Source organism: Anastrepha ludens, chromosome 2 (assembly GCF_028408465.1).
Source record: "Anastrepha ludens isolate Willacy chromosome 2, idAnaLude1.1, whole genome shotgun sequence".
NCBI classification, from domain to species: domain Eukaryota; kingdom Metazoa; phylum Arthropoda; class Insecta; order Diptera; family Tephritidae; genus Anastrepha; species Anastrepha ludens.
This window is the reverse complement of record NC_071498.1, coordinates 100,855,224-100,872,997: the sequence shown is the minus strand read 5'-3', so window position 1 is coordinate 100,872,997 and position 17,774 is coordinate 100,855,224. Positions and strand designations below refer to the sequence as shown.

General features: G+C 36.3%; 1 protein-coding gene across 1 annotated transcript in view; it reads left to right on the top strand.

The window, feature by feature from the left end:
- Window positions 1-8,860, top strand: part of LOC128854908 (gelsolin-like) — an 88,418-nt gene extending 79,558 nt beyond the window's left edge. The window contains exon 10 of the mRNA XM_054089364.1: window positions 8,585-8,860. Coding sequence (XP_053945339.1) covers window positions 8,585-8,644 — 60 coding nt within the window. The 3' untranslated portion in view covers window positions 8,645-8,860. The remainder of the gene's footprint in view (window positions 1-8,584) is intronic.
- The last annotated feature ends 8,914 nt before the right edge of the window (window positions 8,861-17,774 follow it).

Below are 17,774 nucleotides of genomic sequence, written 5' to 3'. Positions count from 1 at the left end.
GGAAGATGACCGAAGGTAAATATGCGCGTAAGCAAGAGGGCGAAGACACAGAGGGAGAAGATGAGGAAGATGAAGAGGATGATGAGGATGATGAGGAGGAAGATAAAGAGGACACGAGAAGTATTGGTAGTCAAAATTCCAATACCTCGAGAAGAGTTTTTCTTGGCCCCGGCCCTACTGATATGGTCGAGAGTGTTTCGGAGAAAGCCATTGCAGGCAAACGCGTAAGAGATGGGGTTGAAGAGTACTATCGCGTGCTTACGTTGGATGTGAAAAATACTTTCAATAAAGCAGACTGGGAGCAAATAATGTACGCCCTTCAGCAAAATCCCGAACGAAAAACAAGGTACATATTTAGCTTGGGTTTTGAATTCAAAAACAAATAGATATATTCGACGACCCCAACTTCGGTTCTTTACAGCATCTCTGAATTCGAAGACGTTGTAGAAGCCATAGAAATTCCTACATTCAATCAAACGCACTGGAATTCTATAAGTGAAGCAATCGCACGTCAGCAAAATCCGAAGGTTGCAAAATTAGGGGGTGCTGCCGATGACATTGCATTAGAAGTGATCAAAAGGCATTTGACTGACGTCGAGACAGCCAGCAATGCTGAGGTGGTATTGGTGCAAGATTGGCTAAACTCAATCGGCCTAGAATTGGCGCAAAAGAAAACTGATGTAGTGCTAAAGTCGCGCATAAAGAAAATAGAACAAGAGCGTGTGAAAGAGGGAAATTTGTTGGTGAAAGTTAAGCCAGAGATCGGCTATCTAGGCATGCTGCTGAATACAAAGTTAAAATTTAAGCATCGCTTGCAGTATGCCGATAAGCATGTGCCTAAGAAGAAAGCAGCGCTTTTGAGAGCAAAAACTGTATCCAATGTTAAAGGCCTGAAGAAGATGATGTTGGTGATGAATGTGTCGACAGCAGCACTACTTTATCCCTCGTCTTCCAAGCGTGATTCATCATTCGATGATAAGCGACTGAAATTAATCGTTGAGACGAAGTACAATGTAGAAAGACAATTGGTTTCTGGCAAGGACGAGAGTAAGGTGGACAAGCCAGAGCTAGACGAAGATGAAGATGGCAATGATTATGTTAATCTTGTGTTGTTGGATGAGAAGAAACGTTGGAAGATGCGACGCACCGAAAGTCTACCAGATGTCAGTCAGCTAGAATGAGTCATAAGGGTTTGAAGGAGAGTTGTAAGAGTAAAGTATAATGTGAGAAAAACTGCTGGTATCTTAAATAAATTTGGATATTATATATAATAAATAACTCTATATACTCGATTACATACAATACGAGTCATGCACCATATTAATAAACTCTCGATGAACATTTTTTGTGAATTACTTCTTTTTAATCATCTTTAACATTTTTAGTGTTGTATGCACAAATTTTGTTGTTGACGGTGCTAGGCATGTACTTTGTATGGCAGAAAAGCGAAAAAATGACAAAAATCAATGGTATTTTAAGAAGCTTTGTTATTATTATTATTAGAAGGCCATTACGCACTGCGACCAAAGCTGATCTATTGTGAAAGGCCTATTTTTGTAACCCTAGAGTTTTAGGCTTTTTAAAACTTTTAGCACAATTTTGGGTTTGTTGTTCCAAAGATTGCATGGATATACTACGAGACCATCAAGGTGATGAAGTCTCTGTCTGCCCACCGCAGGACATTCACAAAGTACATGTTCTGAGCTTTCTATGTCCATTTCGCAAAAGCGGCAGACATTGGTCTCAGATAGACCAATATTATTTAGATGATACCTCGGCTGCAGTGACCTGTAAGATATCCTGTTAAAAGACGCAGATCTACTCTGTTTAGTGAGAGAAGTTTGTCAGATATTCCTTTGTTGGGACTTAGGAATAGTTTCGCTTGACGTTGACCGGCACAGTTTAGCCAGTGTGCGGCAAGTTTTCTTTCTTCCCATTTCCTAATTCATTAATGTGGCCTTTTGTGAGTCCACAAAAAGGCTCAGGACCAGTAAGTTGCATATTTGTCCTTGTTTTGCAAGGTCATCAGCCATTTCATTTCCCTCATGTCCTTCATGTCCCGGAATCCAGCCTAGTGTTACTATGTTGAGGTTCCCTAACGTGTTGAGAAAGTTTAGGCAATAATTTACCGATTTGGAGGTGATAGTTGTTGATAGAAGGGCTTTTAGAGCCGCTTGACTATCTGAAGGTATTTAGATGTGAGTACCTCTCATTTTCCTGCTAAGGCATTCTCTTACACATATTTCAATGGCATGTATTTCTGCCTGGAATATTGTTGGGTAGAATCCCATCGGAATAGATTTTTTGAATTTAGGCCCATTGATTCCTGCCCCTGTTCTATCATTTTCCAATTTTGACCCATCAGTAAACCATAACTGGGAGCCAGGTTTGAAAGTGATAGAGTTAGTACTCCAGTCTGTTCGTTCATTAATTATAACTTGGAAGTTCCTGAAGAGTATTGGTTTGGGTGATAGTATATCATCCCTATGATGAATGGGACTATGTAGGAAGACTTCTAAGATCTTTAAGTGTCCTTTCATATCCCCACTTTTAAGTTCAGATATACCTTTTAATCTTAAGGCACTCGAGCGAGCTTCCCTTTCAATTAAGATTGGAAGCGGTGGTATGTTCAGGAGCACACCCAACGCATCCATGGGGCATGTTTTCATAGCCCCTGTAATACCAACACATATCAGGCGATGCAGTTTGTTTAATTCGTTTACTGCCTGGATTTCACAACTGTGGTGAATGTCCAGAAGGTCATTCTAGGGTTTAGTCCCCATGTCTTACCAAAAAGCCTTGTGCAGGCAAAGAATGCCCTTGTGGCGTATGAAGTAACTCTCTCAATATGGGAATTCCACGTAAGCGTTTTGTCAAGACTGACTCCAAGATAGTTCGCTTCTGTCGAGAGTTGAAGTGTTCTTCCATTAAGGGTCGGCCATTTGAGATTTATGCTCCTTCTCCTATTGGTACTCACAATTATATTATATATGGATATAAAGATAGATTTTTTCGAAATATTAAAAGTTGCTTTATAAAAATTTTTTATAAAACTCTTTTTTATTCGAAAATTTTGAAAATGGATATATCCATACCTATCCACATTCTTAATATAATTTTTTTTTGTTACCCGTAAGTCAAAAATTCGATGATCAGTAGGTCTGGTCGCCCGCTTTCCAAGAAAAAAAAGTAAGTAACTTTTCAGAATTCATTCATTGCTTCATTGCCCCGCTGAAGAAAGTTCCCAAAATGTGGTGAGGCTATTCGCTGTAACAGTGGCCTAGTACCTTAAACGAATCTCCGTGGCTTGCTCAAAAATTAAAATGTTTTATCTGCAATATTTAATAAATTTGGTTTCTAAAGTGAAATTCTTTGGTGTTTTTGCAGTTTGGTTTGGCTTGTAAAAGAAAAATCGCTCTTTTTATATAATATTGTATTTAATTTGTGTTTTGTTTTTTTTTGCTTAGCTTTACTACTAAATTTTATTGCAAAATTTTAACACAAAAAAGTGTGCATTTTTCCTTTTTTTGCTAATTTCAAGGAAGACACATCGCTTATTTTTATTATTGCTAACATATTACACCTGAACTTGTAATATTCCTATTTTTCCAAGGTAAGTGACAAAAGTTAAATTCGGATATAAGCAATTTAGAGCAAACTTAAATTAAAAGTGCGCTTTATCGTAGTTCTAGTCGTGTTAGAGTCAGCTCTCTAACATATAGCCAACTCTACATATGGAGTGCTAAAAATCTGTCACAATTTCTGTGTGAGCATTTAGGTTGTAATTTCTTAAAAAAAAAAGAGTGAGTATCGTTCGCAATTATTAAGAAAGCCAATGACATACATTCTTATGAATCTTTTCTGGGGATCGGAAAAACACGTATATGATCGTCGAGAAGGCAGTGTATCCCCAGTGTGGTGCGGACTTGGAGCGGTGGCATCACTCGCCAATTTTTCTTTGAAAATGCTGCTGGAAATGCCATCTCGTTTAACTGTGAGCGAGTCATTATAAGCTGCGATTTGATGCTGTTATACTTTTATTGTGCGGTGCCGTGAAATAGCGATGCTAGGCGATTAATTCTTAAGCCCTTAAGCGGTCCCAGTGGTATAGAGCTCGAGAATTTAGGGTATTTTCAGGAACTTTTTTACAATAAAAAAATTAAAAACGATATTTAAATTTGTTAGGCTTTTTATTTAATTTCTTCTACATAAAAAAATAAAAAAAAAAAATTTATTTTAATAATTTTAAAAATGGCGCTGAAGTTGACCCTCCCGAAAAATTGGACCTGGACGGTGTTGTCCATTTTGGCTCTCCTATTTATCTGAAACATAAAAACCAAAAAGTTATTAATCAGTATGACTGTAGCTGTGACCGTACTAGAATAAAAAAAAAAATTAACAAAATGGCGCGATTTGGAATTTGATACTCTACAACATTTTTTTTCAGTTTTTTTCATTCAAAAAAACGAAATAATTGAAATAATAATATGATTCAAGTAAGGGCGATAGCCATTGATGTGGTGTACAACATATTAAAATTTCAGACGATTCGGTTGAATAGTTTTGTTTTTCTTTGACAACCCCAGTTTTGAGATAATTGAGTTTAAAGTTTTGCGAGTGGCCGCGTGAAGAATCTGACTCTATCAGCTAAAACGGCTGTAGAATCGAAAATACCGGGAATATCCGACCAAAAATTTAACAGTATATTCTTAAAAGCTTGTACTTTCGAAATATCAAAAACATCGATATTTTTTTAATTCTAGACCACCGGAACCCCTTAAGGTGAATATCGAGCGAGCCATTCGTGAGATAGGGCTAGAAGCCATCAATCAGATCTTAGAAAACGAGGCTAACAGTACGCGCTGCTGTGAATCCAGTAGAGTTATCCAAATGAATGAAATAGTGTTTCCTAAACAAAGGGAATATTTGCGCTTTCAAATAAACCATTCAAATATTGACAAATATTTATTTTTATAATTTTTTTTTAGTTTTTAAAACGAACCCTGTACAGAGAAAACTTGTTTTTATTGGAAACTTTTTAATATTTTTAAACAAGCCGAATTATCCAGTACAAGTATATAAATTTCAAGTATTAAAACAAAAGTATAATTAGACGAACAAAATATTTCGGTTTGATGTATCATAATATACGCTCATACCTGAGCACATTGCACTGGTAGTAGCAGCAGTGCAGGAATAAATTTCTCTTTTTATATTTTGCTTTTGCTTTTTCTCCCTAGATTTAAGTATCTACAAATAAGGATTGAGAGTTTAGAATAATTTTGAGAAAAATATTTTTCCAATTTTCCCGTTTTCATATTCTTAGTGAGCATAAGTATTTAAAAATATTTATTGAAAATTTAGTCCCTTGAAAATTTAATGGTCTTTAAAAAATTGAATTTATGAGTAAATGCAAAATTGAGTATGCAGCATTACTACATATGTGAAACCTATTGTTTCACGTTTGTCTGACATTTTTTTTGGACAACAAAAAATGTTGAGTTTTGTTTCGCAGTGAAATCACCTCGAATGAGTTCACCTTGGTAATTATTATATATACAAACCATCTTTTGGCAAAAAAGCGTAGTGCACAATACCGTTGTTATCAATAAAAATCGTGAGCATCGCTTTCTTTTTTCACTCAGTTTACTTGTCTCGGTTCATTCGGAGCTCTCCACTCTCTCGCCTGATCTCTGGATTGCGTGTCGTACTTATAAATCCATTTCTTGTCTTCAATAATGATGCCTTTGATGAATGTTGGGTCGAATTCAGTCTTGGAAATCAGGTCTTTGGCTATATGAGATATCAACGGGGCCCTTCTTTACATGAAGTTCAGGTCCTTCAGGGACTTTAAAGTGTATGGATCCGTAAAACCAGAAGTAAAGAAGTGAATGAACACGAGTGTAGAATACGATTTGGCGTTAAAAAAATTTAAATGATTAAGAAAAGAAAAGTGAAATTAAAGATCACTCCCAAATCAGAAATTTCATTAAGTATGAAAATGCATGAGATACAGATTAAATGCTTCTTCTTCTTCTTAATACCGCTTACGCGTTTTTGGTCGCGCGCCAGTCGGGTCTTTCTGCGCTATGTCGATGTCATCGTAAAGCTCCTACAGCTTATCGTTCCATCTGCAGCGATATTCGCAAAGGTCCAAAAATCTTGCCTAGAATCTTTCTCTCAAATACTCCAAGCGTCGCTTCATCGGATGTTGCCATTGTCCACGCTTTTGCGTTAGGACGAGCATGATGAGAGCCTTGAAGAGTGTTACTTTTGTTCAGACATCGCGTACTGTCGAATGCAGCTGTGAAGTCGACGAAAAGATGATATGTGTCGATTCTCGTTTCATGGGTTTTTTCCAAGATTTAGCGTATTGTGAGTTTCTAGTCGATTATGGACTTTCCAGGTCTAAAGCCACACTGATAAGGTCCAATCAGTTGGTTGATGGTGGGTTTCATCCTTTCACACAATACGCTCCCTAGTACCTTATAGGCGATATTTAGAAGACTAATTGCGCGATAATTGGCACAGATTGCGGTATCACCCTTTTATGGATTGGGCAGAGCATGTTTTTATCTGACGATATTTTGCATAAAAGTTGATTCATGCACCTTACCAGCTTCTCGCCGCCATGTTTGAATAGCTCAGCTGGCAACCCGTCGGCGGTCGCAGCTTTGTTGTTCTTTAGCCGCGCTATTGTTATTCTCACCTCTTCATGGTCGGGTAGCGGAACAACAGTTCCGTCGACAGCGATTGGGGTATCGGGATCTTCACATTCTCTGTGATATGTGCAGATGTTACTCTTTAATAAGTTCGAGAATTGTTCTCCCCATAATTTAAGAATGCCCTGGATATCAGTCACCAGATCGTCGTCTTTGTTCTTACAGGAAAACGCCCCGGTCTGAAAACATTCTGTAAGCCGCCGAACTTTCTGGTAGAATTTTCGGTCGTTGTTCTTATTGGCCAGCATCTCAAGCTCCTCACTCACGTATATCGGCTTCTCGTTTTTTCTGTCGGATAATACGTCTCTCTTCCTTTTTTAGCTCCCGGTAGTGATCCCACTTGGCTCGCGTTGCGCCCGAACGCAGACTTAGAAAATGACGCATGGGAACATTCCTTAATATAATATTTAGTTAGAATACTATAGATTCTTATCAAAGCATGGCATACCACGACATTATTGAGGTCTGATTGTCGATTGAATGAATCAGAGATGCTTATTACCGTTTTATAAATTTTTAAGTCGTCTGCATATAAAAGAAACTCAAAGAAATGGAAACATTCAGATATGTCATTAATAAAACTACAAAGAACCAAAGGCCCAGAATACAACGGAAGAGGCAATAAAAGAATAAGATAATTAGCCGTATATCTTTGATGACTTTTTGGATGATTTTCAGGGCAGTCCACTATGGAATGCTGTTTGATGGCGGGCGAATAACGTGGTGAGTTTGCTTCCAATAGAAAAAATGTCTAAATATTTTTGTTTTATATCTCTTATTTTTTGTTATGCTTCATTTTTAAAAACTTAACAAATCCACTAATTGTTTACTAATTGTTCCATTAACAGAAGATTACAAATTGCTTGTAGATTATACAAATTTAATTGAGCGGTCCAAAGACATACATATATGAAGTTTGCTAAGCATTAAATTGTTACACGTACTTACATATGTATGCCCATACAAACACGTGTGCTTAAGTAAATAATATAATTTAATTTGCGATTGAGTGCAATTTGCGTAGAGCTTATGAAATCGGCTGCTTTTCAAAGATAAACAAAGCGATTCTGCATGGTAATCACTACATATAAATGGATATTTCTGGTATAATAAAGTTCGCAAATTTCTAGTTAAAAAAATATTATCATCTTTATTGAATAACAAATATCTATTTTCATTTGTAATAAATACGTTTTTTTTTGGTTCACCGTTATTGAAATTGTGAAACACTGTTTATTTTATTTATTTATTTTTTATTTTTATTTATTCGTTGGGAAAATATGTTCACAAATATTACTGAAGCATTGCTAAATTATTGGTGTATGAACAATTTCGGCGTGAATATTTATATATATGCATGTATGTATGTATGTATGAAAAGAACAATGCCAATAAGTAAACAAAACAAACAACCAAACGAAAAAAAGAAAAAATATATAAATAACCAAAAAAAAAAAAAGCTCAACACCGCGCGCACAAAAGCATACAATTGCTTAAATAGCTAAAATGCAAACTTTTTACTTTCAAATGAATTTTGTACTTTCACATGGTCAACTTTTTTAAAAATTTGCATAGTTTCAATTTGAATTTCATATTCAGCATTTGCTCTTTATAAATATGTTTTATAAATTTAGTTGTGAGCCTCATTTGTAGAATTTTGCGATATTCTTTTATTTTACAATATTTTGCGTATCCATAATTAATTATGATTCTTTTTTTAATACAATCATGTATTTCATAGTTATGCAGTTTGTAAATGTTATTTAAATTAATTGCCCAATGCTATATGCAAAATAGAATTTATTTACAAAGTCTGCTCGCTTTTACGAATATATTTCATTAATTATTTTTTATCCATACAGACAGTAGTTTCATATGATGAAGTCAAGGAGCAGGTGAAAAAGAACAACGCCAGACTTTAAGCGGCCAATTCGGCATCCAACGGAAGCCTCTATGGAGTGAATTTGCGCAAAACGGAAACGATAAGCGTCACAAGCTGGAAACGTTTGCTTTACTTTGTATGGAAAGAAATAAAAAATGTGTTTATTTTGAAAAAAAAGTAATTTTAAAATTAAGGAAACATGTATCTTCTGTTTGCATTTCTATTCTACTATGTAATTATGTGATTAGTGTGTTTTGAATAAATATTTTTCATATGCGAGTGATTCTTTTTTTCTCAACAAATTGTTTTTCTAGAATCATATCGGGCTGTTTTTTGTTTGTTTAGAATTTTTTTTTTTTAACATAAATCCACATATCTTACAAGGTGGCATAAATTTAATCACCCTTTTTGAAGAAGATATAATTTTTGCAAATGGCGTCATGCGTCAATCATATTTAACATTTCTGAACTTGACAGCTGCATTATAACTACAAACAGATAAGCAAAGGAGCGTGAAATAATTATGCATATTTAATCTGGCGTTTCGGCGATTTGGCATGGCCAGAAATTTCGCCCGATTTAACCATGCCGGACTTCTCTCTTTAGCTTTCTCATACTTGCAGTCCCGGACTTACGAGTATAGCAACCAGCATCAGCATCAGAATATTTGACAGTAATGTGAGCAGTGAGCACCGGAAATCTGGCGGAAAGTCATACAAAATGCTAACCACACTGGCGGCTGCCACTGGACAGATATCATCTTTTTGTAATCTCGAAATAAATACATTTATCACTTACAAAAATTTTTTTATTTAGTAAAAAAGTTATTCGAAAATGGATGATTATTGTTGTACCAACTTGAATTTGCTAATAAAAACCCTTATAAATATTTGCAAATATTAGTATTTGTGTAAGCTGTCAATGATGATAGGATACAAGGAAGTTTGAGGTGAAATATGAGTGTGACTTTGTCGCGACTTACATTGGCCGAAAATGGATTCTTGGCCTTTGTCCGCTTTCCATCGTTCATATCCCCACGAACAATGCAGTGATGATGAACTGTTGTATACACGTGCTTTTGCTCTCATCTCTCGTGCTCTGAGCAACAACACAATCATTTAGCTTTCCAATGAAAGATAAGAGAAAACACGGCGATACACGCATTAAGCATCAATAGCACAGCAATCATTAAACTTGATTTTGAATAAAAAGTTTATAAAATGAGACGCCGCAACCATTTTACCGAAACTGAAAAAATAATTATTGAAAACCTTCAAACAAAAGACTGTACAATAAAAATTATTTCCGAGATAATCAAACGTTTCTATCGTTTAGTGAGAAACGCACTTAAAAGCAAAAGTAACTCCGAAGAAAAATGGGGAAGACCCAGAAAATTGGCCATTCAAGAATACCGCACTCTCGTCCGTATGTCGAAATCGCAGCCATTTGCCACATCCAAAGAAATTAAAAACGCTTTGGACTTTCCTTTCAGTTCTCGAACAGTTGTAGTTTGGCTGACGTAAATTTACCGGGGCGCATCCTACAACACGTTCCGCTATTAAGTAAAATCAATATTCAAAAAATAATGTGTTTTGCCACAGAACACATAAGTGAGCCTCACAACAAATGACAAAATATTTTGTGGTCTGATGAGTGCAAAATAAACCTTTTTAGTAGCGATGGCTTCCACGGAAAGAACTGACAGCGCGGTTTACGACATAGGCGGTGAAACACGGCGGCGGAAATATTATGGTGTGAAGCTCTTTTCTATACTATGGTGTTGTGCCTTTGTATCGTTGGCATAATGAATGAATACTTTATCTTATGTTACAGAGGAGATGCCGATAATTTGGTGCTTTTAACAGGGTAACGATCCGAAGCACTCGGCTCGTGCGACAAAAAAATGGCTGTGTAATGATGGTATTCGCGTGCTGAAATTCTCCTTTTAAAGTCCAGATCTCAATCCTACTTAGAATTTATGGGAAATTGTGAAGCGAAAGCTGTCTAAACTGCCATGGGCATCTAATAAAATGGATTAATGGCGGAAAGTCCAGTCGTTTTGAATTCGATGCCCCGAAGTTGCGCCTCTTGCGCCACCGAGCCAAAGGATCAATAATTAACTATTAAGGCGCAAATGTAATTTCCGAACCTTTTTTGAGTTAGCTAATCGGAGTAATCAAGTTAGTACATAAAGGGTGTTTTTTTTAGAGGTTAGGTTTTCAAGATGAAGTAAAACGTATATAATTTAATGTTATGGCCAAGAATTTAGCTTTATTATAAAGATAAGGGTTTGCCTTTATGTTTTAAAAATGATTTCGGGCAAGTGGCCGCCGCGGCTGGCTCGAATAATTTCCAGCCGAGAGGACCAATTTTCGACCACTTTTTGCAGCAATTGGGGCCGTATGTCAGCAATAACGCGCCGAATATTCTCTTCCAAGACGTCAATCGTCTCGGGCTTATCTGCATAGACAAGCGACTTCACATAGCCCCACAAGAAATAGTCCAGCGATGTTATATCGCACGATCTTGGAGCCCACGCCACAGGTCCATGGCGCGAGATAATGCGCTCACCAAAAGTTTCCTTCAATAAATCGATTGTTGCGTTGGCTGTATGGCATGTAGCGCTGTCTTGTTGGAACCAAAGGTCGTCCACATCAACATCGTCCGATTCAGGCACGAAAAAGTCATTAATCATGGCTCTATAGCGCTCTCCATTGACTGTAACATTATGGCCGGCTTCATTTTTAAAGAAATATGGACCAATGATTCCCTCTGCCCATAGAGTACACCAAACAGTGACTTTTTGAGGATGTAACGGCGTCTCAGCAATGGCTTGTGGATTATGTTCACTCCAAATACGACAATTTTGCTTATTGACATACCCATTCAACCAAAAGTGAGCTTCATCGCTGAACAAAATTTTCTTGTGAAAATCGGGATCGGTGGCCATCTCGTTTTGGGCCCATTCACCGAACGTGCGACGCGCTTGATGGTCGTTCGGCTTCAATTCTTGCACGAGTTGGATTTTGTAAGCCCGCAAACCAAGATCCTTCCGCAAAATCTTCCATAAAGTGGATGGGCACATCTCCAATTGCTGCGCGCGATGGCGGATGGACTCATTCGGGTCTTCTTCGATACTCTGCTCCACAGCAGCAATAGCGTCTTCGGTGCGCACTGTACGACGTCTCTGAGGATGCGTATTATCCACTAGAGCAAACGTGGTGCGAAACCGATCCATGGTTAATCGAATTAGTGACTCTGATGGACGATTATGTCGACCGAATATTGGACGCAGCGCGCGATGCGTCGCGCGAACCGAACCATTATTTTCGTAATATTTTGCACGATTTGCAAACGTTGTTCAGGTGTACGTCTATTCATTATGAAATGGCAAACCAAACTCAGCATAAATCAAGTGACAGCTGTCAAAAAGACCATCTACGAAAAAAGTAGTGCCAACTTGAAAACCTAACCTCTAAAAAAACACCCTTTACATAGGAAAGAGAATGGAAAGAAAAAAATTGTTTGAAAACGCAAAAATGTATAAGTATACAAAACTCTTCAATTACGTCAGCTCAGTTGACCAAGAACCGAGCAGTTTAAAAACAATCGTGATTTGCAATGATTTTTATTCGGTTGGAAGTTAATAATAATAATCATTTTTCTTATATTGTAGTTTTTGCTGAAAAGTAAAAAAAAAGAATGTTTTACTGTTTGCGTTTTTCGCGCACGAATAATTGTTAAGTTTATTAGTTAACTTGTTTAGGATATTTTTTGAAAAGCCTGCTTTATTTTCTAATTGAAGCATAATAATAATTTTATTTATTGCCCTTTATTCGGGCAGGCTTAAGGTCTGATTATGCATACTTCTCTCAACTTCAGAATGCTTCGGCTGATTTGCTTCGCATTCAATCGTATATAAAAAGTATACTTGTTTTAGTATACTGTATAGTTACTGTATACTGTTTAGTTCAAAAATGTGAAATATGATGTACAACGCCAAGCCTTGCCGAGCATGGCAATCTTAATCTCACTTGGCACTAGGAGCAAGAAGCATGCTACTTCGATGGCGTGGGTTCAAAGGAAGGGGGTTCTAGATGAGTGGGTTTAAGGAGGCCACGAGTAGGTGGTTAGTGTCGGGCGGGTGGCGAACTTATGTTAAGTATGTCAAGGCTAATTCTGGATAGGTTGGTGGTTAACCTGCTATAATGTCCTGAATGTAATCGAGCCAAGGTATGGCTAGTCATTTCAATATATGCAAATACTTCAAAAATAGATAGTGAAACAGGAATTGTTAGGTGTTTCAGCATCGCTAATTGATGGGCCCTTACAAACCTCAAGATTACTATGGTATCTTTCAAAACAAGATCCATGCAATTGTTTCGACCATGACGCTGGTAAGTACGATAAATCTCATGTCATACAAACTCACCTACTTTGCAGATAGCCAACCTGCCGTTTGGTGAGTAATAACTAATTCGAGATGCGTTGAAAAATATCGAAAATCCTTCAAACTCTTCGACATTACTGTCCATGGCTCTGTAAGGCAGAATTGGAATCATGAATGTTAAAAGAATTTTGCAAATATTGGTCTACTCTAAAAACATAAAAAATTTTAAGCAGTGTCCAATTAGAGTGCATGATAAGGTCTAATGTGAAAAAAACTTCCTGTAAACTCCATTGCATTTCCTGTTATTGCCAATTGATGAGCAGGCTTGTGAAGCTACTAACAGGAGTTGGATTAATCTGGACGATTGCAGAGCTTCGCACTCGTCTTGACCCATACCCAATGAACGAAGAACACGGAACTTACTCAGACTTTCAAAAATAGGAATGCAATCGGGGCGCGAGATGATTTTCCACATGGGCGCCACAGAGCCTTACGTAACTATTTCTTCATTCCAGTGGAAATACCTTCAGATTTATTTGATAGCATTTCTTTAGATCATTGATTAAGAGCCAACTAGATGACCTTCTTGAATTTACCAAAAGGGCGAGACGGTTTAAGGACATCTACCGATAGGATGTGAAGGGAGAATTCAGCCCTGGACTTCGCAGTTGGCTCCTGTGTTAAGCGCATGAACGCATTTTAAGAGCGGACCGTCTAACTTAACTTAATTAAACTAAATGCACAAAAAAGAAATTAAGTAATAATTATTAATTTTGAGCAACAAACAAGTTTCATGAGTTATTAATTTAATTGTGATTTATATTTTTGAGCTTATAATTATTAACATCCCTTGTATTATTATTATCATTAGGCCACATTGCAACGCGATCTCTAATGAGCTCTAATTCGCGTGGCCATTCACCCAACTCATGTAAATGTGCCCTGCAGAGAAGTCAACCGGTTACAGTAGCCACTATTAGTTAACGAGGAAGCTAGGCGGGTATCTGTAGTCTTACTTGCACCTTACGTGCACTACCCGCGGCTCAAATAGGGAAGCGGTTTGCAAACGGCTTAAATGGAAATTTATTTGTTAAGGTTTCCCTGCAGGGCAGTCATACGTTAGCAAGAATTTACATTTACGTTTGTGTATATGCTCATGTGGATACATACGTACGCATCCACCACCAACACTTGTTTTCTGTGCATACTCCATGTGCGCTGCAACAACGTGCTGTTTGTGGCATGCAACAGTTTGAAAAATGCCATTAAATGCGGTCGTTAGCTTTCACTTCCGTTAGCCGATTGACGCTTCTTCCGCCAACAGCGTAAAACCATTCGCCGCTATTTTATGTACGAAGTAAAGCTTGCTATGGTAGTTGTTGTTAGTGCAGTGTATTGTTCCTATTATTGCTAGTATTATCAGTGTATTTGTGGCATTGTTCTCGGACATACACGCCTATGCCACTGTGGTTGTTGTACGGTAAGCTGCAATTTAGTGACACATTTTTTACGCCACCAGTGACAGTTTTACCACTTGTACGAGTATCATAAAATTAAAAAAAAAAAAAAAAATAAGTCTCTTCGTTCCTTTTATTGCTGCATTCGTATATAATGTTATTACCGATAACGTGACATAAATATCTGTATAGCAGTTGGCACCTTTGATTTGCCATGGATTGTGGTTGATGTGAGGAAAAAAATATATAAAATAGTACAAATAATTTTGAAGATCACGGCTGAATTTTTTTCCTTATTCACTCCCTCTCGGGAGCATAGAGCCTCGAAAACATTCTTCCATCGTACACGGTTATGTGCTGTTGTTTTTGCACCGTCCAATGAGATGTCGGCATCTGCTAGTTCGCGCAGCTGCGACCTTCTTCAAATGTTTTTTGGTCGACCGCGACCTCTGCCCCTTGCGGGTTCCAGTCCAGTGATCCACAAAAAATGTTTAAGATTTTTAAATTTCCGTTGATTAATTTATTTTGTAACTGTATGTTATTTTATACTCTAGTATAAACAGTTACGGAGTAAAGCGAATCGAAAATTTAAGTTTAAATGGGAGGTGCCACGACTCCTTTTCCAATGCATACTCCCTTTCAGTATGCACAGTATATATCGGGTGTTGTTTTAAGAGTTTGAGTACTTTAAATGATAATTGAAAAGAGATATATTATTGGAATGATTTCATTCCGAATGAAATAGGGACCCATGATGCGCCCAGTATTCTATGAACTTCTCGAACCGATTTATTTTCTTTAAATTGGAGGAGCTCGGCAAAACATCAAATACCAATTATTTATATACAAGTACATATATGGTCCCTTGCGTTTCGGAAAAGATGTCGGAGTAATTATGGCGACATGGATGCGGTCAATACCGAATTTGTTATAGAAACTGAAAATGTTTTGTTCTGATATATAAATGTACACTTTGTAATGCATATAAACCCTACCCATTCTTAAACATTAGTAGTACAGCAGATTCTGGTTTTATGCGGTTTTGAAATAGTGCGGTTTTTAAAAAAATTAAAAAATGCATGTCGACCTATCGGGAATTGTATAAACAAGATTCTAAACCAGCTAATCAAAAACTCATCACAGATTACATCAGAAATGATAACCCTACAAGTATGGAGCCGCCTGCATAGATGGTGATCAGATGTGTACATTTCCTCAAGTGACGAAAGGGATTTTACGCCAAATCCTAAAGGAATGCGCAATATGCTGGTATTGTCTGATTCTATTTCTGACGATGTAAATTTATTTTTCGATTCTGACGTTTCTTAAATAAAGATATAATTTTCAAAAATACAATATTTTGTTTATGCGATTTTATTTAATTATTTCAGATTCATGCGGTCTATGGAATGTATCTATAGTTATAATATGGGACTAGTACCCTTTTTTATGCGATTTTATTACAATACATTATTTCAGATTTATGCGGTTCTTAACACTTTTGAAACGTATCTATAGTTTTACTATAGAACTGGTATCTTTTTTTATGCTTCTTTTTTTATGCTGTTTCTTGCGGAACGTATATACCGCATAAAAACAGAATCCACTGTACTCGGAAAGCTAATATTGCCATGCTTAATACGTTTGACTGACTGATAACAGAGACATAAGAATTTCCAATGCCGCATTGGCACTAGTCATTTGAGAAGAAGTATAGTTCTGAAATAAACTAAAATTGTAGAAATATTTAAATAAAATCCATATTTCCGAGTGTAACTCTTTATTCTTGAAAAAAGTGTCAGCGAAATGATTGCGGAAATCTAGAAAAAAACTCCTCAAAATATTTTCTTCTAGCAAAAATCGGTCTTACGTACTTCGTCAATTGACCATACCTTTTTTTGCTTCTGTGCAGTAAATATTGCATTTTAGAAAACATTACCTCTCTTCGTTTGCACTTTTTTTAATTAAATAAAATATTTTCCTCCATATTTTGACTTTTGTGACCTGCGAAAAGTTAGCTGACAAAATAGAGAATGCTTTTGAGACTAGAGACACCAGGAGTGACAAGATGACGAAAGCATTGAGAAATTTAATGATCACAATGCAAATCTTGTACAAATCTTGTGTATGCGCTCTATTCTATTAAAAAAAATTCGACTGTAATGAGGCACACCTGTTAACAAGGAGTAGAAGGTTGTCCCTTTACAATTATAAAGGTTGCCAAAGTGAGTTTTCGAAATACAACATATTCTTAAATATTTAACCGTGTCAGCAAACTTCAGCTGAGAACTGGATATTTTACAAGTTCTACTTGTAGTATAAAGCTTTCTGGATATGAAAAAAAAATTTATCAATTTAAAGAAAACGTCGATTCTTCACACAATAAGCCAGAAGCTTTTCGAGAGTAGATCAGATAAAGAATTTTAATGTTACGTATACGCCATGGTGTATGAACCATCGAAATAAAAGAACAAGTTTTTTCTGCCTGTTGGCAGGCAATGGCAAATCTCCGAGTGTATTTCTGCTATGAAAAAGCTCCTGTAGTGAAATTTCATGCGTTCCGGTTGCCGATTAAATATTTCCCAGGCTGCTTTTGATACCCATTTCATTACAGATTCAATCACTGAAAATATACGCGGAATTTGTAATTTAGAAATTTTTACACCCGCGTAAATTTTAGTGAAAGTGAGTAAGTAGTAAGTTCAAAGACATTGAGAGCTGCAGGTGCACGAATGGAAAATAAATCTAAAACTTTGTTTTTATCCGAACTCAATAATTATTATATCGAATGTAAATTAGGTGGAAAGCATTCCGCGTACCAAACCAGGGCAAATTTTATTAATTCGTTATCGAGATATATGCAATTACCCATTTTTTATATGGAGCCAATGAAATTATAAAAAATCAGCCAGATTTTTGAACAACTTCAAACTTGCACTTTATTACAATAAAAACTAATAAGCTATAAAACTAAAAACCAAATATTTTTCTGAAGATTTTAATTAAAAATCTTAGAATTGTGTGTTATTGTTTAAATTTTTTTTTTAAATGTTAGCCAATTCAGCGATGCTAAGAAAAAAGTATGAATAGTATTTCTATGAAGGCATTTTTTACCTGTACAGAGCACTTTGCTCAATATCGTTTCCGTTTAGCTTTTACGCATTTTGTGAATTAAGAAATATTTTAATACTAAAATTATTGTAATGATTCACCGAATGCTCTAAAATTACTACTACAAGAAAGACAATTTTAACTTTAGAAAAAATTAATTATAAGAATAAAAGTTTTTGTAAATATTAAAAATATATTTACTAATATCGATA